General features: G+C 34.9%; 1 protein-coding gene across 6 annotated transcripts in view; it reads right to left on the bottom strand.

Annotated features, from left to right (window-relative positions):
• Positions 1-27561, bottom strand: part of HEATR5A (HEAT repeat containing 5A) — a 122188-nt gene that overhangs the window by 84328 nt on the left and 10299 nt on the right. For 5 of the 6 annotated variants that reach the window (XM_032593695.1, XM_030318886.2, XM_030318884.1 and 2 more), the window contains exons 2-11: positions 21857-22056; positions 20420-20631; positions 19108-19216; positions 16519-16668; positions 15513-15687; positions 9605-9765; positions 7733-7988; positions 6963-7118; positions 5112-5362; positions 2842-2953 (exon numbers count right to left, since the gene is read on the bottom strand). In XM_032593695.1, coding sequence (XP_032449586.1) covers positions 2842-2953; positions 5112-5362; positions 6963-7118; positions 7733-7988; positions 9605-9765; positions 15513-15687; positions 16519-16668; positions 19108-19216; positions 20420-20631; positions 21857-21982 — 1708 coding nt within the window. In that variant the 5' untranslated portion in view covers positions 21983-22056. The remainder of the gene's footprint in view (positions 1-2841; positions 2954-5111; positions 5363-6962; positions 7119-7732; positions 7989-9604; positions 9766-15512; positions 15688-16518; positions 16669-19107; positions 19217-20419; positions 20632-21856; positions 22057-27561) is intronic. The other variant, XM_030318885.1, reaches the window with a different exon arrangement.

Genomic DNA, 27561 nt, shown 5'->3' on the forward strand with positions numbered 1-27561 from the left:
GAAGAGATGAGCTAAAGGCAAAATGACAGGGCAACTGCAAGCCAATCTTTTTTTATGCTTTTGATTTATAGTAGATTAAAATAGAATTAATTTCTTCATTTTTCTTCTGACCTTTTTGGGAAGAAGCCATATGCTAACTTCTACAGCGTAATTCAAAACAAGCATAATTCTTTACTCTTTGCTCATTGCTTTCTTTGATGAAGTAGTACTAAAAAAAACCCCAAGCATTGTAATAAAAAAGGAAATCAGAATAAGGCCATTAAGAGTAAGTTAACCATAAGGTTTGTGTGTGTGAATACATGTATATGCACACACACACATTCTACATATACTAGGCTGTGAGAAAAGAGGAAATTCTGAAGGGAAAATTTAGTCAGATACAAAAAAAAAAAGTGTAGCGTCACTGAAAATACCCACAGTTGACAAGTTTCATATATATTTGTCATTACATCCTTAAGATATCTCACTAATTCAGTAGTGAACAGTGCCTCTTTCCTACAATGTCATTTCAGAGACATATATGAATTAACTTAATAAAAATGAGTACATAGGAATTACAAAGAGAATACATAAACAAGAGTAAGTTTATTCACACCAAGAATAATGTACCTAGCAAAAACTACACACTTTATCATTCACAGATCTATAAGCCATGTAGATGTCTACAGGTGAATTCAAGTTATTTCAGGTGGTATCAGATAAAGTGGGAAGTGTAACAAAAAAAGTTTTAAAAATGCTGTAGTTTACATCTGAGGAACCGATTTGAATGTGGTCTATTTGAGTTTATATTAGTTCAGAATAGTGAATATATTTACATTGATGGAAACTGTTAATGGTAAAGGAAATGCTGAAAATGTAAAAAAGGTGTTAAAACTTCAAGGCAAAAATTAATGAAGCACTCAGATGGTCTACATACCATTTCCCACAAAAAAGAATCAACACTCCTTGGAAAATGACTGGTTGCAAGCCTGGAGCAGAAAATGTAATGTAAAAGCTGGGACATCTTGTTATGCCAAAAGTAAACATGTTATCAAAGAATACCAGGTTCATGTCAAAAGGATACATGAACCAGATTGAAGGGGCTTTCACTGACAATTTGAGGATCAAAAGGAATAATGACTGCAATGGACTGAAACACATATATAAAAATCTATGAGTTCATAATGATACTTAAGAGTAAAAACCTCACTGACACCTTTGACAGCTGCTAGGTTATTAGCAATATATTCTAAAAATTGATAATAAAGGTAAATAATAATACATAAAACAAGAGATTAAAGCCCAAGAAAACACAGTAATTAACAATATCAATTTAAAATTTTAATCCTTTTTTGTATGTTGACTATGATTATGCAGTAAAATATGATATACTAATAATCTCTTTAAAAGAGAAGGGATTTCTTGTAGTCGTCTTCCAATGGAATTACTTTGTTCTGAAAAGTTTTGTTCATTGAAATATTGGACTTATTAAGTAGTTTACTTTCTCCTTTAATTAACCAAAATCATCAATATGGCAGGCAAGAAACACCCAGTAAAAAGCAAATAAAAGTTTGACCACATTATCCCCATCACATGGTGAAATGATGACCTATGCCAGGGGCCTAATTTTCTGTAATGGGTTAGACAGTAAACATTTTTGGCTTTGCAAACCACATAGTCTCTGGCAATAACTTAATTCAGCTACTGTAGTGCTTAAAGGCCACAGACAATATATACGATAATGGTTGTGCTCTAATAAAACTTTATGTACACTGAAAACTGACTTTCATGTTAATTCTCATGATCACAAAATATTTTTTTTAACCATTAAAAATGTAAAAACTCTTCTTAGCTCGCAGGCTGTATAAAACACAGGGCAAGTCAAATTTGGCCCATAGGCTGAACCCTGATACAGTCCAATAAATCTCTTTAATCATCAAGAACATTATTTAAAATGGTTCTTCAATTATGATTGCTTATTTTAATTTAATTTAATTTAAATTAAATTAAAGTAAAATTTTTTTAGGGAGTATTCCTTTTTTTTTTTTAAGTTTATTCATTTATTTTGAGAGACAGAAAAAGAGAGAAAGAATCCCAAACAAGCTCCGTGCTGAGAGCTTAGAGCCTGAAACATGGCTCAAACTCATGAATCCATGAGATGATGACCAGACCTGAAACCAAGAGTCAGATACAACCGAATGAACTATCCAGGTACTCTAATTTAAGCTCCTTTTAGATCATATTACTTCAGAGATGTCAAAATGATTTATTGGTTAAATCCAGCCAGTTTTATATCTTGGCAACAAATGATATTATAAAAGAGAGATTTAAAATGCAACTTTAATAAAATAATAAAATTGATTTTCAAAGTTATAGGATGCAAATACAAAAGTCATGACCATAAAATACTTGCTGATTTTTAATAAATATAATGAACCCTATCCCCTTCAATTATCTTATTAGTGTTACCAATTCTCAAAACAATTACAGAATTGGATTTACAGGCTATGGTATGGTCTCTTGCCAACCCTTACATTGTGGAAATTTTTTTCCCCTGAAGATGGATGTGAATGATTTTTGGAAAAGTCAGAGTCATTCAGAGTTAAGCCTGAACTGACTTATCCTAACAAGGCTCATAAATTGGTCTTGAAGAGAATTTCAAATAAGGAGATCTGAAAACATTTTGAGGAATGGAATAAATATATGGCTTCCTAAGGTGACTGCCAGAAGAAAAATGTTTGTGTAGATACTTAAATTCTGGCATATATTAAAAATTAGTCTCCTCAAATCATACAATACTTTACATTCAGAAAACACAGAGTACTTCATAATTATGTAAACCTTCCACAAGACTGTCATTACCTAATGTCATCAGAGCAGCAATCAACAACCATCCAGCCTGTGTGCGCTGGGCTGAAAGACGACTGTTTTGAGCAGCTGAACACAGCAAATCCTCTGCTAATGTCATAATAATCTATTTACATGGAGAAGAACAAGGGGGAAAAAAAGCATATCAATTTATAGGTTAATGACAAATGACAGCAACTAACAATCTCTTGAAAAATTAACCCTTACATGACAAATGAAAGTGAAAAAGTACTGTCAATCATGTAGACTATACCACAGGACAACATCATAGAGAAAACTATAAAAACTGTTAAGTTTTAAGGTTAAATACTGGCATATTAGGTTGTATACAGCAACCCTATAATTCTTTGTAGAGCACATATGATGACATTGTATAACTGTTCAAGTTAAGGTATATAGAATTTGAGTTAATTTTAGTTTTAAGCAATTACCTTAAATCTGTAATTACCAGAAAAAGTTTCATCACAGGCATCTGTCTTTTTAAAAATTTGCATACTATTTTGATATCTGAGTGGCTGAAAATCTTTGCAGAGGCAATATACTACAGAGGTTAAAAGTACTCAAAATAGTCTCGCATTGAAGTGAGTTTCACAGTAGAGTGGGATTCATAAAAATGTTTTATTTTAAAAGTCTATGAAATTGGCAGTATTGTAAAACAAAGGAGGAAAACCCAGATATTTCATATTTATGGATAATGCATACTTTTATAGTACAAAGGCCAATGTTGAGGCATCTATTATCTGAGAAAACATCTCTGTTACCAAACACCTCTAGAAAAGCAGCAAGTATTATGAGCTGGCATATAAATTTTATAAACAGGAAGGCTAGTATATTTTAAAACTAACCAAAAGAATAAAAATATAAATAAAGCAAACCAATCAACTTACTACTACCTTAGGACTACTTGCAGCCTATATAACCAATGGGTAACACTCAATAAGAACAAGAATGAACCAGTCCTTTCTGCCTAAACTAGTAAAATCTGAGGATATTAAATTTAATTAAATACATGCAATGGCAATTCTTTGCTTAGTAAGATACATATGTTAGTTTCAAATATAACTAAAATAATAAAAGAATGAATTTAAATGAATATCACCTCCCAAAGTTGTCAATCACCATACTCAAATGGTACTGGCAATCCTCAAAATAGTTTTAGAACCTCTGAAGTAACGGTATGTTCTTTTGTAAAGCCTAAACGGCAAATATAATACTAATAATGACATAAGAGTGACAGTGAGAAAGCAAGGAACAATGGTGATTTATTTCTAAAAAAATACTTATATGTGTGTAAGGCCTAGATTAAAAAGGCTTTCACTGTCAAACAACATTCTCTGATAACTTATAATTCCTAGTTATTCAAACCACTGTTACTGTTTTTTATTTTGATGCACACATTATCCCATCTTTGGTCAGCAGGAGGCCCTTAAGTTACCTTCTGTATTCTATTAAAATGAACACAGTAGTCTTTGATGACTTCCTTGTTCTCTGGCATGACAAGATATTTGAGGTTTATATTGTGCATTTCCTACCCCGGATCTGGAACAAGCCGTTCCTTCATGTAGCCCAGATTCCTTTTTGCTAAAATGGGTTTTGAGCCATAATCTGAGCACTGGGGGTTTTCCTTGCTACCAGGTTGTCAATGCTTTTAGGTCCTGTCACTGGACAGAGTGAGGATTTAAGTATTTTTGAAAAGAAAAAAATTATCAGGGAACAGTAATATTTTCCATTCAAATTTAACATAGGGGGCTTTTACTTCCTTGATTTTACAGCTGCAACTCTCTTTTTTTAAATATGGAAAATCTTGATTCCTAAGAACATTAACTATTTTCAAAATACTACTAATTTTAAAATACTATTACCAATAATACTATAACCTACAAAATTACTTTAAAAAGTTTAAGATTTGTCCTTTACAATGCGATTTTATTTTATTATATTTTTTACATGCAATTTTAAATGCACTTCTATGGCAGAGCTAAATATATAGCAAAACAAATCCTTCAGGAACAAATTCTGTTACTAAAGGAAGATATTTCCAATAAAAAGCACAGAAAGCACTCCTGTTTAAGAGTGGGTAAAATATTTTTTACTATCCCTTCATTTTTCACAGCAATTATTCAATAATATTTAAAAATTAAGTAAGTTAGCTGACTGGTCAGAAATTTGTCCTACATGGCTTTGACTGGGTGATACACAAGATGATGATGTTTTTAGCAAAAACTGGCAACGTCATTATCATATGTGGAGAATGAAACCATTACCTTGCCCTTTCCATGAGGAATTCCTAAAGGACAATGTTTCACTGCTCCCAACAAAGCTGCCACAGCAAAACTAAAGCCAGTCACTGCTTCAGGTGAAGACTTAAGTACAGTAAGCCGTTCCAGGCAACGGTCTAAAAGAGGTGTTAGGTAAGAAGGTAATGCCACAGCAATGCAGTGTAAACACCAAGCTGCCGCTAGTCGAACAGAAATGCTAGGATGCACAATAACTGAAATGACACTGTCAAGAATGCCTGGAAGGACAGGAAAAAAAGACTTAGCTCTACAGATAAACTCACTTAGCCAAAAAAAAGTCAAAAGAATAAGCAGCCACATGGATATAAAATATATTATCTTTATCAAAAGTCAAACCAGAATAGAAAAAAGACAACACAGTTATAATTTTTATTTGTAAGAATTACTTCTACTAATATGTCTCATGAAAACTGGTTTAAATTAAAACACAAAAGAAAAATTTTATTTCCTAAATAAGCCAATGTTCTGCTTTTTGATCTTGAGATCACTATTCATTTGGTACTTGGAATAAAAATTATCAATAAATAACAAAAACACCTTGAAAAGATATGTCACATTATGCTCCATCCTCCTCTTTTTAAAAAATCTCTTTTGGCACATTTATCTACATAATTAGTACACTTCCTATATGCCATATCACTCTTACCTGAGAATAAAATGTTAAATAAAACAGGCTTTGCTAGGTCCTCAGTAGTCTACTAACCAATTATGAAGACAGTGGAGTACCACTACTAGTTAAGAATAAAAGTCTGCATTTGCTGTAATTCAACATACAAATTCACTGAAACATGTAACAATTCACGTTGACTACTACTTCAATAATATGGGATAAGAGCTTACAAACTAAACATAATGTAAACTTCAGTCAGCAGGAAAAACATATCACAGTCAAAGGACAAAAGCCATCCAAAGTGAGTTTTAAAAATGATTAAATAAAAGACCACATATTCTTATGATTTCATTTATATGAAATGTCCAGAATAGGCAAATCCATAGAGATAGGAAGTAGATTAGTGATTATCAGGGGCTGGGGGAAGGGAAATGGGGAGGGACTGCTAATGGGTATAGGACTTCTTAGTGTGATGAAAACATTCAGAAATTAGTGGTGGTAGTTATACAACTCTGTGAATATACCAAAACCACTGAATTGGATACTTCAAAAGGGTGAACTTTTTGGTATGTGAATTATCTCTCAAAGTGATTAATTTTCTTAAAAAAAATTTTTTTGGCATTTTTATTCATTTTTGAGAGACAGAACACTAGTGGGGTTGAGGGCAGAAAGAGAGGGAGACACAGAATCTGAAGCAGGCTCCAGGCTCTGAGCTGTCAGCACAGAGCCCAATGCGGGGCTCAAACTTATGAACCACAAGATCATGACACGAGCTGAAGTCGGACGCTTAACCGACTGAGCCACCCAGGTGCCCCTCAAAGTGATTAGTTTTCCAAGAGAGTAAGAAAATGGAGACTGCTTGAAAGGAACTTTGAGGAAGTGAATTACTTGTATCATACAAGTTTTCACTGTAGATGAGAGACAAGAATTGAGGTTTGCTTCTTTTTTCCATGTTATCTTAAATATCTCCAGAAAGGGAAACTAAGGGGGTGACTTAGAGAAAAACCTTTAATTATAAAAGAAAAAGCTGAGGTATATATTTATTTTTTTAAATTTTGATTATATACACTTCATAAAACATCTCTAACAAATCTATAATGGAATCTATAATAAATGAGCTATATGAGGGAGACTCTCTTCCCTGGAAAAAAGTTGTCTAGAGTAAAAGTAAACACAAGGTATACAGATGAGTCACAAACAACATGTACCTGAACTTGAATCTTGCAGCAAAGGTGCAGCTGTGGTGCCAAGACTGTATGTGAGATTTCCAAGTTCTTGTAGAGCACACACCAGCATATGCTGGCTGGCTGTTACATCTGTGGAGCCAAGCCGGGTCTCCACATTACTGTCACTCATCACAGCATCTGACAGAAGCAGAAGAACTAACTATGCATCAATGTTTTATTAAAATATATTGTAGGGGGTGGGTGTTAGGAGCACAAAATATAAAGGTAAAAATTAATACTTCCACTCTTCATATATGAAACCCTTAAGGCAGTTAACTGAAATACTAAAATGGGGACATGCATTAATTGAGAAAGAAATGAACCAATATAACCAATTTAGTTCAGCAACCTGACCATCAGCCCTTAATTACTCTTACAGCAAGTCACACTGAAAGGGAGAATTCATGGAAAACTAAAAAATATTCCAATTTTATTGGTATACGAGATAAACAGAGTGGACTTAAAATAGTACAGGAACTGACATGGATTGTTTCAAAACACTTTTATCAACTTCTAGGGGAAGACTATGAATTCTGAGGAACTATTATCACCAGCCTTTAAGACTTAACATATATATGACAGGTCTTACCAAGTGAGATAATTTACGTCTCATCTATGTATTGACAACTTTGCCCTAAAACAAATGACCTCTATTACAAAAGTGTTTTTTGTATTAATGTAGCCAGTCTAGCTTTTCTGAAAGGACAATTCCTTTAGAGCTGTTAAAACAGAATGTTGTAGTAGATCCATACCCATAACTTTCTTTAACTTCCAGATAGCCTGGCAAATATCCTTGGCAGCAGCAATTTGAGCTTTTTCTCCAAGAAGGCCTCCTATAGTAGCTCGGAGGATAAATGAAACACAACGGCGACCGCAGACAGCGTCAGTCTGAGTTTGGGTGGCTTTAGGGTGCGACTGTGACACAAGACTTAGAATATGGGAAAGAAAGGCAGCAAAATTTTTCTCTAGCCATGTTCCTCCTAGTGTTGAAACAAACACCACATAAGCCTAAAAAAGAAAAGAGTTTTATCTTCAAAATGAAATAATTTCAATTCTGTATTAATATTTTCTCTTCTACTAAACATACATAAGTTATTGTTTCTTTTTACTCTTTCCACATTTTTTGTTTGTTTATTAAGCCAAATATGAAGTACACAGTCTTTCAACTGGGATTTCATTTATGCTGCATTTAATTTGGTCAGACTGTGCAAAGTTGCAGGATAGTGAGCAGAGCCAGCCAATACGCAGGATGTGCCTCTGGCTACTCGGAACAAATTCAAGCTCTTTAAGATTCTGAACAAGAAAAGCCAAATCAAACATGAACACATTGTAAGAATTAAATATATTCCAACACCCTAACTCTAAGGGAATTTAGGTCCAGAAATGTGAAAGGAAACTTTACAGTGATGAATCACTGCTCTTTACTTGCATGAATGTTAATGGCTGGTCTTACTCCAGAGATACAAAGACAGTAGATTTCTTATGTAATCTGTTCTTTTAGAAATACTCAGTTTACAATTATACTGGGATACCTTACATTCTCAAGAACTCTAACATCTGTATACAGTATAAAACAATGAGAACATATGTGAATTAACAACATTCACTTTGAACCATAAGGGCATTTAGAAAACAAGATAATTCAGAGACCTCTGTGTTGTTTTATTCTAAGATACTTTTCCTAGGTTTAACTTAGATTATATGCTATGATTTTTACTTAGGAGTTGAAACCACATAAAATGGAAATACAATATTACCCATACTGAGTGATACATACCTAACGTGTACCTTATATCTGATATGTAAAAGCACACAAAAGCACAATGGAAAACATGTTAAACCACAAGACACATGAAAGCATAAGGCCTAGAAACAAACAAATGTTGTTTGTATTTCAAAGGAAATAAAAATTTCTATTAGGAACTAAAGACACATTGTGAGTAATAGCCTATTTCTTTTTTTTTTTTTTTTTTTTTATATATATGAAATTTATTGACAAATTGGTTTCCATACAACACCCAGTGCTCATCCCAAAAGGTGCCCTCCTCAATACCCATTACACACCCTCCCCTCCCTCCCACCCCCCATCAACCCTCAGTTTGTTCTCAGTTTTTAACAGTCTCTTATGCTTTGGCTCTCTCCCACTCTAACCTCTTTTTTTTTTTTTCCTTCCCCTCCCCCATGGGTTCCTGTCAAGTTTCTCAGGAACCACATAAGAGTGAAACCATATGGTATCTGTCTTTCTCTGTATGGCTTATTTCACTTAGCATTACACTCTCCAGTTCCATCCACGTTGCTACAAAAGGCCATATTTCATTTTTTCTCATTGCCACATAGTATTCCATTGTAGGGGCACTTGTACCCCAATGTTCATAGCAGCACTGTCAACAATAGCCAAATTATAGTAATAGCCTATTTCATTGGCTTTTAGGTAACTACGGTTCTCTTACTTGTAATGTAGCTTTTAAAGAGTGTTGTAGCCTTACCATGTCTATTTTATAAATATGAGAGCATAAGTGATGACCCTGCACAGTATCATTTATGCCTGGAATATGCAGATACTAATATCCTTATTAGAGAGGCCAGTGAGCATTACACGTAGATAACTGATATGTGACTCTAACCTGAGTAACTCCAACTCGAACATCCCTACTGACTGAACTGGTTCCTTTCAGCATATCTCCACTGGCTCGAAGAAATCCTGAACTCCCACGGAGAAACCCTGTTCCTAGTAATTCCAGAACTTCCTCCAGAGATACTCTGCGCATGCTTTGACGTGAGGCTGCTATAACAAAGAACAAAACATGTGATTCGTACTTTACAGACTAAAATTTTAATGCATGACCCTGATTTGTATGATCTTGGTTAACATGTTAACTGTAACAAAAATAAACTAAAAATCCAAACAAAATGCAGAACTGACAGGACATTACATGCGTTAACACACAAAGTTATACAAGGGTTCAGAGGTCAAATCATAACAGATTCTGAAGTATCATGTCAATGACATCTTAAACACTAAGCCACTTTGAGATTATGCCCTACTACCCTCTTTTCCACAAAGAAGTTAAAAGGCTAACCATCCTCTATAATAAAAAACATAAAATCCCCTCATTTTCCAAAAATTCTTTTGAAATATTACATGTTAAATGTTACATGTTAACCAACATGTCCTATTTTTTAAAAATTTTCAACTGCAGGCACAACTTTTTTATCCTCAGTCTGTAGAGAAATCAAAGCTAAATATTACTAATTTGCTCAGTTGGCCCTTAGGCTACAATAATTAAGAGATTAATTAAGGCAGAATATTTACTTTCAAGTTTGTCTGCAGTTTGACATAGGTGAATTACTACCTGTGAATATCTAGGGAATAAGAGGTCTCAGAAAAAAAAAAAAAAAAAAGAACCCATTTTCTCCCTTTCATTCTTCTGAATAACGATGGTCATGAGCTCTGACGCCATTATTGGCTCAAGTCATACACAGTGGGGAAATAAACTTCCATTAATCAAAATTATGAACAAAAAATCTACTCCTTAGGCTAAGGAGGAAGTAACTATCTGAAACAAATGAAAATCTATATTGGCATTTGGGAGAAAAACATTAGTGAACAGTATAAAATCCGTGTCCTCATGGATCATAAATCCTAGGAAGGAAAGAATAATGAACATAATAAATGACCAAATATATAGTATACTGGGCAGTAATTAAAGCCATGCAAAAAAATAGAGCAGCTCAGGAACACTGGGGGGAAGTGTTTGTGTTTTGGTTTTTGTTTGTTTATTTATTTTGAGAAAGAGGAGAGAGAGAGAGAGAGAGAGAGAGAGAGAGAGAACGAACGAACATGTGGGAGAGGGAGAGAAAGAATCCCAAGCTGGCTCTGCACTGTCAGCAAAAAGCCCAATGTGGGACTTGAACAAACATGAGATCACAACCTGAGCCAAAATCAAGAGTCGGTCACTTAAATGACTTGAGCCACCCAGGTGCCCCAAATGCTTGTGAGTTTTAAATAGGGTAGTCAAGGGATGCCTGGCTGGCTCAGTCGGTTAGGCGTCCGACTTCAGCTCAGGTCATGATCTCACAGTCTGTGAGTTCAAGCCCTGCCTTGGGCTCTGTGCTGACAGCACAGAGCCTGGAGCCTGCTTCAGATTCTGTGTCTCCCTCTCTCTCTGCCCCTCCCCTGCTCATGCTCTGTCTCAAAAATAAATAAAAACATTTTAAAAAATTTAAAAAAATAAATAGGGCAGTCAAGGTAGGATTCATTGGAAAGGTGACATCTAAACATTGTTTGAGGACAGTGAGGGAATCAGGCATGCAGATATATGGAGAAAAAGTGTTCTAGGCAGAGCAAATAGGTAGGGCAAAAAGGCCTTTCAGAAGGATATGATGCCCAATGGGTTCAAGTAGAGTTATATGAACAGAGCAGTGGAGGAATCTAGTATGAGACAGGCCAGAGTATAAGGATGGGGAGAGAGAAGACATTGAACCTTGTAGATCATTATTATAAGGATGTGAATGAAGTGAGTGGGTCTAAAGATGGACCTTAAGCAGAGCAGTGATATAATCTGTCACTTTGCTTCTGTGCTGAGACAAGAAAACCCACTAGAAGCAACTCAGTAATGCAAGCAAGAGACGATGGTGGCTTAGATCAAAGTGGTTGCAGAAGAGTGAAGTTGGATACACATACATATGTATTTTTAAGTTTTTATTTCAAAACTTTTCAAAAGTACGTTATAAAAAAAAGCTGCAAGAATTGTAAGATAAACTCCCGTGTCCCCTTCACCTAGAGTTACCATATTTTCCTTATCACTTTGTCATTCTTGAAGAAAACATTTATAGAACAGCACTCAATCTGAGTTTGTCTAGTATTTCCTCAGAATTTTTGGCAGGAGAACCACGTTAAGTAATGCCATAATCCTTTTCAATGTATAACATTAAAATGCACTGTTAGTCTGTCCCTACATTGGTGTTATGATCTTTGAACACATGAATGAGGTTTGTCTGCCAGGTCTGTCCACTGTAAAATATCAACTTTCCTTTCGTAATTACTATGCAGCCTGTGTGGTGATCCTTTAAGACAGTATAAATATGCTATAACCCATCAAACTTTCATCCAACTATGTACAGAGGATTCCTACCTGCATAAATTACTATAATGACTACAAAAGGTCATTATCTAACAATCATTCCTTCAATATTTATTAGTTAGCATTTACTGTAGAAAAGAACTTTCTCTTTTATTCTCAGTAGGCACTCATAGATTATTTTTTATTTAATAGGTTATAATAAATTTCTGTCATTATTAATTTTGCTTAACAGTCCTGGATGTCACCAGTGGGTCTGTCTTCAAGGAGCTGGCCAGTGGAAGCACCTTATTTTTCTGGCACAACAATAAGTTCCAAGCTCATCTTCAGGTAATTCCTGCGTCAGCCTCATCATTAGCCAATCCTAAAGGTGTCTCAATTCTGGGTACATTTGAAGATTGTCTGGTAGAAAAGCTATTGAGTGTGAGAGATAAGGGTCAAGGGTGACTTTCCAAATTTTTATTTGAACATCTGGAAGGAAGGATAGAATTGGCATCAACTGAGATTAGCAAGCCTGTAAGTAGAACAGGTATGTATATTTTCTAGGGGAGGTGAGATCAGGCATTTGCTTTAGGGCAAGTTCACTTGAAACATCAAATAAACTTCCAAAGAGATGTCAAAGGGGCAGCTAGATATGAGAGTTGGGTGCCCAGACTAAAGATACAAATCCAAGAATCCCTGAAAGATGGTATTTAAGCCACGAAACTGGGTAAGATCACCAAGAGGATGCACATACATACACTGCAGAAGACCAAGTACTAGGTAAGGGGCTTCTTCTGTAAAAAGATAAGGAATCATCAAAGATGGAACAGGAATTTCTAGTGGGGAAGAAGGAAAACCAAGAGAGAATGAAGTCCCATAGGCAAGTGAAAAAAAGAGGAGGAAAAGGATCTGCCAAGTTAAATACTGCTGAAAGGTCAAGTGAGACAACTGAGAACTACCCACTGATGTTGGCATGGCGGAGTATTAGAATATAAGCTCAAAATAGGCACTTTTGATTTGTTTTGTTCAATGACATAACCCATGTACTCAGAAAAGATACTGGCCAAGTATAAACACTCAACAAATATTTACTGAATGAATGAATGAACATGGAGGTCTTTGGTGACCTTAACAAAAAAAGCAGTTTTGAAGGAGTGAATGAGGAGAATCCTAACTGAAGTGGGTTTGAAAAATATGGCAGGAGAGAAACTAAAGACAGTATCAAGAACTCTTCGGAGGAACTTTGCTGCAAAAGGAAGAGAAATGGACCTCCAGCTCACTGGGAAATGAGACAGAAAAGGATTTATTATTTTTTTTAAAGATGGGAGAAACAAAATCATGTTTCTGTAGGTAATAATCCAATAGAGAGGGAAAAGCTGATATAAGAGAGGAGAGACTTCCTAGGGCAATGTCCTTGAGCAGGTAAGAGAATGATAGAGTAAAACCTTGGATTGCAAGTAACTTGTTCAGCAAGTGTTCTGCAAGACAAGCAAACATTTCTAACAAATTTTAACTTGATACATGAGTGATGTCTTGCAATACGAGTAGTACATGATGCTAAATATCACGTGATCACAACTGAGTCAATGTTTCTTGAAATTTGCTTTGATATACAAGTGCTTTGGATTACAAGAATGCTTCCGGAACGAATTATGCTTACAAATGAAGGTTTTACAATATTAAATTAGATATTAAAAGATCACATCAATTCCTACAACTCGTTCCAATGATAGGAAAATGTCATACTCAATCCCTGCTTTTTAAGTGCCTTGGAGCAACATACCACCTGTTTGAATGAAGCCTGTTAGTTTTACTAGGAAAATCATTTCAGTTCTCTACTTCATAACCTTTGTGTATTATGGTTGAGTATATAAACCTCCAATGCATTGGTTTTCTAAATTATTCAGCACTATGTTGCTATTAGTCCCCACCTTTAAAAACTCTATTATGATACCTAGATCACTTCTTAGTGGTACAAAAATAACTCGATTATTTGCAGGCTAGAATTTATTGACACAAGATGACAGAATTTCTAACAAAAGATTAGGCTAAATCCTAAAGATTTCTTAGTGTGGATGAAGCTGATTCTTCACTTTGCTCAATCTGATTACAAAAACACTAGCATTAGTTTAGTGCTACCATCAAAGCATATACACTTATTTATTCACATTTCTTATGCATTTCTACATTTTGCTTTTTTTACTGCAACTGTGTGCCAGCACTAATGATACATTTATAGAAATGAGCAATCCACATTTTCAAAAGGATTAATTCAAAAGACATTAAACATGTTTTCTAACTTTAATTTTTTAGGTGGCTTAAGATTTAAACTCCTAACTGTCCTGAACAACTTTTTTTATGGTTTGGGTTTTTTTGTGTGTGGCTTCTTCCTGTTCCTATTCACCCTTTCCTCACCACCTGATAAGTAAGAAAGTCTTAATGAATTGTAAGATTAGAGAAACTGTAATGAAAATAAAAATTTATTATAAATTTTACTTATAATCTCAGAATGAGGGGACTGTAGTTTATTAATGTTCCCCATGTGACTGTGATATGCTGTGCTTACTGTCCTCTCCCATCCCTGGTTAAGAAACACTGGCTTTAGAAAAAACAATTTCCCTTTATATAATGATAATGATTTCTTAAGCAACGCCTCTCTACTTCTAATGTGCATTATGAATTATCTGGAGATCTTGTTCAAATGAGAATTTTGATTTAGTAAATTGTGTGGGGCCTGGGTTTCTGCATTTCTTACAAGCTTCGAGGTGATGCTGATACTACAGGTCTGCAAATATTTGAGAAGCAAGGTTCTACAGAACAATCACATTTTCATTTGTGTGAGATTGTTTATTTTTTGGAGACAGAATGATAGCAAATTTTCAACTACTCATCAATGTTTTACATACACTGTTGATTAAATCCAGGCAAATTCTTGTTTTCAAAAATATCCCATCTGTGCTCATTGCCTATAAGTGTAGGAAGAGGGAATAAAAAGTAACAAAAACAAATTGTCCAAGTATGGTGAATTTCAAATATCTGTTGTTTGGAAGTATTTACCAATTGTTTTTACCATTGTTCCCTTATACCGACCTAGAAAATGGCAAGCCAAAAATAGGGAATCAAATGCATGTTGCTTAAAAAAAGAACTAAGATACAGATCATATCTATTATTAGATAATGTTTCACAATTTACTTTTAAAAAAAAAGCAAAGACCATAGTATAAAGAAAGACAATGACTAAATAAAGTGTATTTCTTCAAGAGTTCATTTTTTTCCCTCAAATTTTTACTGAATTGTTTAAAAATGAAATCTTGGGACCTTTAGCAATGTTTATAAACTAAAATTGATCTCTAAGATATCCTGCAGCTCTTCAGAATTAATATTGGATAGTAGTAATACTCCCTTATATTTGTATAAACCAACTGGGAAAAAATTATAAGACATTATGAAAATAATTATATAAATTTACCTGCTCCTGGATGTTTAGAAATTATAGCTTTAGCCAACACCGTGCCTAGTAGCTTTGAAACTGAAATCCTCACATCATAATTGGAACCTTCAAAGGACTTAAAACATAGTGTGGCCACACTATCCAGGTCTGTACTCCACATAAAGATGGCCTCTTTCTGAAGTTCAAGGAGACACTATTTAATTGGAAAAAGAGACATTAATGAACAACAAAATGTTAACTGTCAGGTTCAGAGCTATATGAGTTGTAGAAACTATCAAGTTCTAACAAAAATGATATACAAATTTAAAGTATGTAAACAATGACTGCAGGGACAAAAAATGAGTACTTATTAAAAGTCATAAAAGTTATATTATATAAAACAATGTGTCCACAGAGGGTGGGAGGAAAATCCATTCTGACTCAATAGGCTAGGAAAAATGTCTTTAGAACAAATTTGTCAGCTATGAGCAATTGTGACAATGATTACAACAACTTTACCATACTATCTAACCAACTACATTAAGAAGGCATGATAATTCTGCACAGGATCTCAAGACTTGGCCTGGATCCTTAGAAGACTAGACTGCCTTAGTTTGATTCTGTTCCTAGCTTGCAAAAAGTGACATATTCAAAAGAAATTAAAATGTCAAAATCTAAATCCTAGACTTAAAAAAAAGGCATGATAAGAACAGATCTCTTTCAAATAATGTAAACTTTACATGTAAAATTTAGTTTACAAAATTACAGAGAAGAAGCATGGTAGACTGAAAGGAATACTTAGAGTCTGGTAACATGAATTCCCCACCCTCCAACAATGTGCTGTGAACTACTTGAAGAACCTTGGGAAATCCATGGAATTCTCTGGGCCTCAGTTTCCTCATATATTAACATAAGATTAGTCTCAGCTGATTGCCAAGGTTGTAGCTTTAGGATCATGTGGCTGTTATTAGTGTTTTCACAGGGATAAACTAATTTAATTTTCTTTATATTTATTTTGAGAAATTCTGCTTATTAGACCATTTACCTTTGCAGCAGCACAACGAACAGCCATGGATCTATCTGTTAGGCAGGATTTAGCAGCTTTATAAACATCCCTGTGGCAAGGTATAGCAGCAGCTCCTAGTCCATTTAATATATTTTGTAGACTCAGCATAATCTCATATCGACCTTGAGACTACCAAAAAGAAGAAATTTAAATAGTAAGAAAAGAAATTCACTGTGAAAAGCAGCATTTAGCATCAAAATTTACCTCCTACATTAGTAAAACACTTACCTATCTGTGTACACTAACCAACCCACCCAACATTAACAGCTGTTATTTTATGCACTGTTTACTATTTGAAAAGTGTTGTCTATATTACATTTCAACACAATACAAAGGGTTGATGTGAAGATTAAATGAAATTATATGAAAAGTGCCTAGCACAAAGCTTGCATGTTGTTAAGCATTCAATAAATGGTTGCTGTTATGAGGCAATATGGTAACAGTGTAGGGTCTGCCACCTAGCAGGTGGGTGACCTTGGACAAAACTGTTTCTTCATCTGTTAAATGGACGTATCCACCTCAAAGGCTATTGTGGAGATCAAACAAGTTACTACAGGTAAAGTACTTAGAATAGTACCTGACCTATAGTACATGCTCAGATTTCATAGCTTTTAACATCATTTAATGACTCAAGCCCTGAGGACAAGTCTGGGCTTCAGACTTAAAAAGACCTGGGTCTGAATCTTGGCTCTGACCCTTAGTACCTGTGTGGCTTTAAGTTGTTCCTACTTATTTCTCCATCTATAAGATGAGGATAAGATGAACCCCATAGAGCCAGTATGAGAAGTAAATAAACCCTTGTGGGGAAAACATTCACCACAGTGCCAGGCACACAGTAAACACACACAAAAAATAGTAGCTCCTCATGTTACTGATGTTTTACTAAATGCCCCCAAATGATTTCTATATCCCAGGAAGTTAAGGCCACTAAAGATAACTAAAGTTGAGAGAAGACAAGATCAACATCAAGTATCCTTTTCATAGGAATATTAATTTATTTTATCTGTTTAAAGATATATGAACATCTTCGTTCATCTTTGTCATGACCTGAGCCAAAATTAAGAGTATGACACTTAACCAACTGAGCCACCCCAGGTGTCCCTGATGTTTTTAATTTATATATTCATTTTTGAATATCTTTGTTCAAAGGAGCACAACAGTGAATAATTACAGGTGGACATAACAAAATGGGTCCTAAGGTGAAACTTCTAAATTTCTTTCTATCCCATCTTTATGTTGTCTATTACTGAAAGGTGTGGATCAAAGGTGGGAACCCTTTTGATATATCCAACATGTTGTGGTACCTGATCAACTAAATAATAAAGGCAAAAATAAGAAGAAATAAAATCCTTAGCAATAACTTTACAATTTCAGAAACCTATACAGCAATGCTCTGTTAACTATAGGGCTTGAAAAGAAGACAGCTTAACTAAAGGGAGTGAAGTCAGAAAAAAGTTTAAAGTGGTCATTCCTCACTAGATAAAAGTTCTTACAAACATTTCCTCTAAAAACAAAAGATTAAAGATGCGAACAATCTCTTCTGCTAAATCACTTTCTTTAATCTTTCAGCAAACCACTGCTCAGAAGTGAATTCCTGAGTAGATTCTATCACCAGTATTATATAATGGGCATCACTTCTTGAATCAGCTATGTTCTTTTTTTTTTTAAGATTTTATTTTTTTAAGTAACATCTACACCTAACATGGGGTTTGAACTCACAACACTGAGATTGCAAGTTGCCTGTGCTACTGAGACAGGCAGGCACCCCAAATCAGCTATGTTCTTCTCAAAATTTAGCATATTTTACATTTGAACTTTCCAATGTTGTATCTTGGTGCATTAAAAAAAATGTGTTTAACTAGACAGCATTTTTCTAAATTATTTCAGAGCTGTTTTCTAGACTTCTTTTCTAGGTAAGGTTAGAACAAGAACTGGTATAACATTTTTATATTAAAAACATTTTTTTTTTGTTTATTTTTAGGGGCCCCTGGGTGGCTCAGTCAGGTGAGCGTCCACTTTGGCTCAGGTCATGATCTCATGTTCCATGGGTTCAAGCCCTGTGTCAGGCTCTGTGCTGACAGCTCAAAGCATGGAACTTACTTCGGATTCTGGGTCTCCCTCTTTCTCTGCCCCTCCCCTGTTCACACACTCTCTCTCTCTCAAAATAAATAAACATTTAAAAAATAAAGTTTATTTTTATTTATTTTGAAAGAGAGACAGCGAGTAAGTGGAGGAGGAGCAGCTTGCCCTTATTGACAAGCACTTGCTGTAGTACTAGTAAGCAGTACTGGGGAAAGGTGATGTGAGAGGAAGAAGCAGGGATGGGTCTGCCAGAGAAATACCTTAATTTTTGCCTACCTGAATTTATCTATAATCGCACATTATGGGCTTTCTAATAAAGATTCAATATACCAAGTACCTATGTGCATCTCCCAGAAATATTTTTATGGATAAATTTATATACATACCTACATATGCTTATCATATGTAAAGAAATTTTATAGGTTCAAGAAATCATAAAACCTATATAATACTACCTTTTTATTCTTTGGTTGAACTTGCACTCACCTCTGCACTCTTCATAGCTTTAAGAATATTCCCCACTGTATCAGTAAAGGTGTTAACCAGGATTCTCCCCAACTTCTTGTACAAGGAACCCAAACATACCACAGCAGCACTGAAACAACATTTAAATTAGAAATCAGTCACGAGGGAAAAAAAAGGAAAAAAAATCTTAGACTATTAAAGGTGACTATTTAATTTTACCTTTAAAAGATAAAATTGCCCAGAATCGACTCCACAGTTAAATCCTAAGGCATAACACTTGCATGAGTATCAAATAATTATACTTTCAATAACAAGAATTTTAAAAAGATGTATTTTCAAATAATCTAAACCTCAGCCCAAAGATTCCATTCCCTCAAATTTTATAAAGTAATTTTTCATACAATTGACCTACATATATTATTAGATAATCAAAGATACTCTTAAAGACAAAAGATAAGTAAAATAGGAAATAATGTTTTGATCAAGTCTGTAGTCTGAAACCTGTATGGGAAGATATATCCTGTTATAAGCTAAAAGATCAACAAAAATTTCTGTAAAATAACTACTGTGGAACCATACATGGCAAGCTGCCTTCTCTAAAATAACAGATGAAAAAATGAACTGAATAATACGTTGAAAAATTCTAAGCTGTTTTTTTTCAGGAGCTCAGAAGAGTATTTTTCTATATTGTAGTTACTATTAATTTTTACTAATAAGAACTAACAAATTGAAAGAACACCCAAGATGTGGAGAATTTAAAATCTCTTTTTCTTAAACACTCAACTGCTAAGATTTTTTGTATGTATCTTTAAACACTTTTTTTTTAATAGTTGACATACATTAGCTTCAGGTGTACAGTGATTCGACAATTATAAACATTACAAAATGCTCACTACAATAAATGCAGTCACTAGCCGTCACCATACAAAACTATTACAATATTATGGACTATATTCCCTATGGTGTGCTTTTCATCCCCATGACTTATTTATTTTTATAACTGTAAGTTTGTACCTCTTAATCCCCTTCACCTATTCCACCTGTCCCCCCATTATCCCTTACTTCTGGCAACCACCAGTTTGTGTTCTATGAGTCTTCAACTGCTAAATTTTTAGTGAGAGTTTTGATTCCCAAATCAAGACTTCAAATATGCCTAAAATATTTTTTAGAACAGTCAGTGGAAAAATGTTATATGTTTTTAAAAGTTAGATTTAAAAAAATGAGTGAAATAATTTGTATTCAGTTTGGGTACAAGTAGTTTGGGTTCTTTAGAGAAATGATACCACAAGGAAGCACTATTTTGTTTTATGTTCAATTTTAATATTTAACTTACAGTTTAGTGGGAAGATAACTTGGAGAATCATCTTTGCTACGAATAAGATCATTACATTTATCGATTGTCTCATAAACAGAGAACGTGTCTCCAATACTATAAAGAATTCCGAGATTTTTAGCCAGCAGTTTGCGGGTAGGAGGCCCTGGAGAGCTGTTCAACAAAGATAGGAGCTGTTCTACCAGAGTCTTCTGTTTCTCCCTTACATCACTCTAGAAAGAAAGGTAACAAAAAGACAATTCAAAGTCAACATAATTACATGTAATCCTCTAATATGATTTTTCTTTCATATATTTAAGAATTAAAAACTCTAGAAAAATGCAAAATTATTTTGACTAAAAATTACAGATCAGTTGGTGATGTAGTCATCTACACCACACGAACAGGTAGTTCGTTGCCCTGAGGATATCTCTAAAAAATAATTTCTGGGCCAATATACACTGGAGTCTCTGTAAAGAAAGACAAGGGCTCTATTTCTTCTAAATCTTTTTCTAGTGAAAGGTAGAGCAAAGTTGTATTCTAACTATTAAGCCTCTGCCATATGTATATGTACATGAGTAATGTATAATCGATCACTAAAGCTGACCTTGTCATGAATAATTATTTGTTTTACTTAGATCTTTTCTAAGTTTAGTGCAATTTTCTTTTTTGCAAACTTATGCATTTAATGCCAGTAATGTTACTCCATTTTACTTGTCTGCTCTGTGAAAAAGGAGTACAGAGTATCATTACAGCAGTAACGGTACTCAGGTGATCACTAAGGTCTAAGCTTCTACAATGAAATATTTGTTAGTGTATGGATTTTTGCCTTATTAAATTCCAAATGTTTCCATGAGTAGTGTCTCTGGACCGCTTTTGCATTGCATATGATATTGTGAGAATATCCTCATTTTTAGAAGATGTATGCAGAAGTATTTAGGTGTAAAACCCCCTCACATGGCTTGGTAAATCAGTCAAATATGACAAAACGTTAACAAATGCTGGATACAGGTGAAAATATGAGCGTGTCTTTTTTTTTGGTACTTATTTCATAAGCTTAAAAGTGAATATGTTTACTAAAAGATTTTTCCAATTACATTCTCCTTAAAGAGCTCACAACTTTTTAAAACTCCCATTACAATATTTAGCAATATCTTACACAAGGGCTTCATGCATATGAAGGTGAACATGATAATGAAAATGAAATCTAATAAAATGTGGTTCATAGTTTATATTTTTATACATATTTTAATATAAAAAATATTGGCTGACTTCTTCCTGCTTTTTGAAAGAACAAACTTCTTGTAATATTTCATTATAAACTCTCAATAAGGTATACCATTTGAAAGCTAATTTAGGTTATTCTGGGCAGAAGTAGAAAAGCAAACCAAAGGAACTAAACATTATCCAGCATTTTAAAAAAACACACACAAAAACAGTTTTTGCAATTTTACCCACCCTGCTGGTTGCCAGCAAGAGCTTCTCCAAATATCTCAACCAATCAAAAATAAACTCTGCCCTCTGAACTTCACCTAGTTGATTATATGCTTCTTCATTCAGCAATAAGCTATGAGCTAATTCCATTCCTTGCAGAAAATTCTCCTAGCTGGTCACAATTCTTCTCATTAAACTTCAGTTGATATACCTAAGAAAAAAATCTGTAATAGAGGAAAAGAACATATTTTAAAAGGAGAGTAAAAAGGAAGGCAATCATAATACTGAATCTTCCACAGAAAACACAAAAGCATAATTAAAGTGACAATATTTTTTCTAATAGCTCTGGGGTGAAACTGGGAAATACCAATCCCAGACTCTTAACAATGACACAAAATCCACCTTTGACTCCTTTTTTAGAGAGCAGACAAAACAGACATTCAGGCATTATTCATATACAGATACAAAAACTTGCTAAACAGAAGAGAAATTTCATTAAAATCCTGAAAATTTTTAGGTTGGGCTATTCAAGTATTAGTTTTCCATTTTCTTTGTAGGATAAATACCCTTTCACTAAAATAAAATGAGTCATGAGTACATATCAACAAATGACCAAATATCCAGACCTCCTACTAAAATTCTATATCTCCCTGGGCATATATTTTGTCTTTTACCTAGCAATTTAAAAGGACTTATTCCTATCAGCATCTGTTCCCCTAGCCTACTATTCTGTGTAGCTTGAAGCTAGGAGTTTTAGGAAAAAGTCTCATCTCTATCAGAATAGTCTCCTTATTTCCGTGAACCTTGTGAAAGCAAAGTCCTATTATTGAAGGTACTTGGATGGATGGTGCCCAGGGATTGTAGCAATAAAGATCATATCTGCTATGACCCAGATCCAAAGTAGCCTTCACTCCTGTTGTAGCAAATTAAAGAAGAGAAGATTTTGTTTGTTTGTTTGTTTGTTTTAATTCACGAGCATGTCCTGGGCATACGCTTTCCAGAACATAAATAACATGTAAGTGTACACACACACACTTGTAAGATGACATTCTGATTACAGAATCTTTTATTTTTAGGAGCATGCTCAAATTTATAGCAGTAAAGCAGCGTGTCTGCAACTCATTTTTGAATAAGTAAATCAATTAGCCACAAAATATAGTAAAATGCTAACAGCTTTTTAAAAAAAATTTTTTTTTGAAAGCAAAAGAGAGCATGAGTCGGGGAGGGGGAGGGGGGGAGAGGGGGAAAGAGAGGGGCGGGGGCAGACTGACAGACAGATTCCAAAACAGGTTCCAGGCTCTGAGCTGTCATCATAGAGCCCAACATGGGGCTTGAACTCACAGACCACGAGATCATGACCTGAGCAGAAGTCATACACTTAACCGAATGAACCACCCAATGCCCCAAAATGTTTAACAGCTTTATGTAGATAGTGGGTATGTGAACAGTTATTTCACTATTCTTCATTTTTTTCTGTATTTTTAAAAAGATCACAATAGAAAGTTGGAAGAATTAGTTAAGAAATGAAGAAACACACAGCAGGATGCCTGGCTGGCTACGTGGTAGAGCATGAGACTCTTAATGTTGGGGTCCTGAGTTCGAGTCACACTTTGAGGGCAGAGTTTACTTTAAATTTTTTTTTTTCAAGGGAAAAAGTTTAAGAAAAAACACACAAGCTGGTTTTTAAAAAATAATCATCAGGGCACTGGGTGGCTCAGTCAGTTCAGCGTCTGACTTCGACTCAGGTCATGGTCTCACGGTTCGTGAGTTCGAGCCCCTTGATAGGCTCTCTGTGACTAGCACAAAGCCTGCTTTGGATACTCTGTCTCCCTCTCTCTCTGCTTCTCCCCTGCTCACACACATTCTCTCTCTCTCTCAAAAACAAATAAACACTAAAAAAAAAAAAAATCATCACTACTACTTAAAGGAAAGACAATTATCATCAAGAACACTAAATAGGGAAGGTACCTGTTCAATAATGTATCAAAAATAAATTTGATGTATTATATAAAACTCCCAGCTAAATAGAAAAAGATAATTAGAATTGCATGGAAATACAGTCAGAATGCTACAGGTAATTAAACTAAGAGATATTAATACATAGCTAATATTCCCCCAAATAAATCTCAATCTTTTATAGAGAAGCCAAAGATGTATTAGAGAGAAGTAAAGATGTATTAGAAAATCAGATGGGAGACATGGGGAAGGCTTTTCTTTCCTTTATTCATTTTTTACTCCCAGAGAGTTTACTGATATAAAATTATCTATAGTTTCAGATCATCAAAATTATTATAAACTTGAAAAAAGCCCCCTTAAGAGACAGTAGTTACAAACTGGTACCCTGTTGGCCAAATTTAGCTTGTAACTTATCGGTGGAAAAAATGACTTACTAACATTTAAATGTAAGATTCTACACAAAAACCTGGGTCCCTATCCTCATACAGCAACAAATGGCTGAATTTAAGAGAGGGACTCTCCAGCAGGCCACAGCTGCCACATTCACCTACATTACTTGCCGACTTCTTCAGGTTTTTTTTTTAATATTTTTTTTTAACGTTTATTTATTTATTTATTTATTTATTTTTTATTTATTTTGGGGACAGAGAGAGACAGAGCACGAACAGGGGAGGGGCAGAGAGAGAGGGAGACACAGAATCGGAAACAGGCTCCAGGCTCCGAGCCATCAGCCCAGAGCCCGACGCGGGGCTCGAACTCACGGACCGCGAGATCGCGACCTGGCTGAAGTCGGACGCTCAACCGACTGCGCCACCCAGGCGCCCCTAACGTTTATTTATTTTTGAGAGAGACAGAGACAGAACGCGAGTGGGTTAGGGGCAGAGAGAGAGGGACACAGAATCCGATACAGGCTCCAGGCTCTGAGATGTCAGCACAGAGCCTGATGCGGGGCTCAAACTCACAAACTGTGAGATCATGACCTGAGCTAAGTCGGACGCTCAATCAACTGAGCCACCCAGGTGCCCCCAGGTATGTTAAGTTTTTAACTCCTACTCTTTATCTTGCTTGTGTCCCTCTGGTTTGGGCTAATATTCTAGATTCTGACTATGATGCTGCCCCAGAGCCCAAAAGACAGCTTTTACCAATCCATACCCACCAACCCAGTGTGCTGCTTTAGCCATCTCGGTTGTCCCCTCCCAGTGAGTTCTGCCTGCCTACTGGATACCACCCATAACCAGTGCTGACAGTCCTCAAAAAAAAGGAAAAAAAAGTAAATATTAGGTTATTTTTGGAAATGTCAATTTTAAAGAACAAGAACAATATAAACAATGGTGCTAACAAATTCACTTTTACAGAGACATGAAGTTTTAGATTCTTGCCTTAAAAACCCTCCTTGGGGAGCCTGGGTGGCTTAGCTGGTTAAGTGTCTGACTTTGGCTCAGGTTATGATGTCGCGGTTCATGGGTTCAAGCTCCGCATCAGGCTACCTGCTGTCAGCAAGGAGCCTGCTTTGGATCCTCTATCCCCCCTCTCTATCTGCCCCTCCCCTGTGCTCTCTCTCAAAAATAAATAAACGTAATAAAAAAAATTTTTAAACCCTCCTTAAATTATCGAAGCCACCTGACCAAAATACACACAAATAATTATAAAGTTAATAAATACTAGAGAAACAATTTCTGGAAGTAAACTTCTAAGTATACAGAAGATGAAAGGCAAGTTTGCATTCAATATCTATGATTGCATGAGGAAAAAATATTACCTCAATATCACAGAGAAAATTTCTTATAACCACCACGGCAAGTCAAAATTCTATCTTAAGAATCAAATTACCCTTTTTAGAGGTCATTAGGACTGCTGAAGAGACTTTTTTTTTCCTTAGGCAGCAGCAATATTGTGGTGTAAAATGATCTATCAAGAAGCAAAATAGCTAACACAATGCAATAATAAATAATTCAGTAAAAAGCTTGAGACCATAAGCAGGGCACAGAGTTATCTCCAATGTCTTCAATACATTCCTCTCATAAATTACTCCTAAAAGTAGAAAATTCATCCAAGTAATCCCACATCTAAACATCAAAGTCTAAAATGCACCTGAGATCTCCACATATGCACTATCAATGGGATAAGCAAATGCTTTCTGCAAATAACAGATGTTCCTATTACTACCTGAAGTTTCACTTTAGGTAGACGAATACAAATGCAGTCAATCTACTACAAGTTTTAATATAATCATACCCTAGAACTATATGTATGTGGAGTCTGCTTATTTTTCTAATTTTCCCTTATTTCCCATTTTTATGTTTCTGTTGCAATCACAAAGTAATTAGTTTATTAAAAGTGAACATATATTACAATATATTTTTCAAACAACAATTATGCTACTTAAAAAAAATTCGTAAAACTACAGCTCCCACTGTAATGCTTGCCATTATTTTTGACAGAAGCTAACATTTATTGGCAACTTACTATAAGTGCTTTACATTTTCTTGAATAATTCACAGAACTGTTCATGAGGCAGCTAGCTATTTTTAGATGAGGAAACTGAGGCACAGAGAAACTAAGCAGCTTCCTAAGGTCACAATGAACCTGGACATACACATGAGCAATGTGACTCTATATACATGTGCTTTAACCACTACATACTATCCTGCCACTCAAGTATTCAATCAAGCCCCTCAGATGCCTTCAAATCAAATTTTTAAAAAGCGTAGAACTTGTAGACAATTTGTGGATAGCATGGAACAAAAGACCATCGTACTGTTTCCTAAAAACTGAGCACCAAATTCCTTACTTTAATAAGTTTGAGAATCTAGGAATAAAAGTTACCCAAACGATTTCTCAGGATATCTAATAAGATTAGTGTGTACTATTAATCTCAATGAATAAAATGCAGCCTAAAGTATTAATCAAAATACAGCACAATGGTAATTTCCAGACCTAAGTAAGCTGTCTCATGGAGAAACAGTAACATGTACCTGTTATGGCCACTTACTCTGTATTTTAAAAATATACACATGAATATTACTTTACCGTCAAATATTATATATGCTAACATAAAACCAATAGTTGAACTAAGCTTACAAATGCCCTTCAATGCTTTTTAGACCACACATTTCTCTGAGGCACTGTTTACTTCCTTTGTGATAACTGTTTGTATTTTATGTATGTCAGATACTCCCAGTGACTCAGTCATAATTTTCATCCCTCAAGTCTATACTGAGAAAAGCAGGTACTGTGTACTAGACCTAAGGCCCTAAGGTACAGTCCTACCATTCTAAGGCACTGTGTCTCTCCAAGTGGGAAAACCCCAGCAGAGTGCCAACAGAATTGTATTGGAGGATAAAATTTTACTTAACCATTTCCCCCGATATTAACTTAATACATCATTTTATACTAAAATAAATATGCATTCAATATGCACTAGAAGGCAAAATTAATAGTGTTTCAAGATAAAACGTGAAACTTCAGAGAAATTCTAAGCATGACAAACCTTTCTAGGCTTCTTTTAAAAAAAAGTCACTCCTTTCTACTGGGAAGAATACTAGTTTAATGGAAAAGTTTAAGAACAACTAAGCTATTAACCTGAATTATACAAACTGCCATTTTTATAGGTCAAGAAATGGCTGAATATCAGCAAATTCATATGATTCGATTTTTAAAAAATTTTTCTTAATGTTTATTTATTTTTGACAGACAGAGAGACAGAGCATGAGCAGAGGAGGGGCAGAGAGAGAGGGAGACACAGAATCTGAAGCAGGCTCCAGGCTCCAAGC

This window comes from Lynx canadensis, chromosome B3, assembly GCF_007474595.2.
Source record: "Lynx canadensis isolate LIC74 chromosome B3, mLynCan4.pri.v2, whole genome shotgun sequence".
NCBI classification, from domain to species: Eukaryota; Metazoa; Chordata; class Mammalia; order Carnivora; family Felidae; genus Lynx; species Lynx canadensis.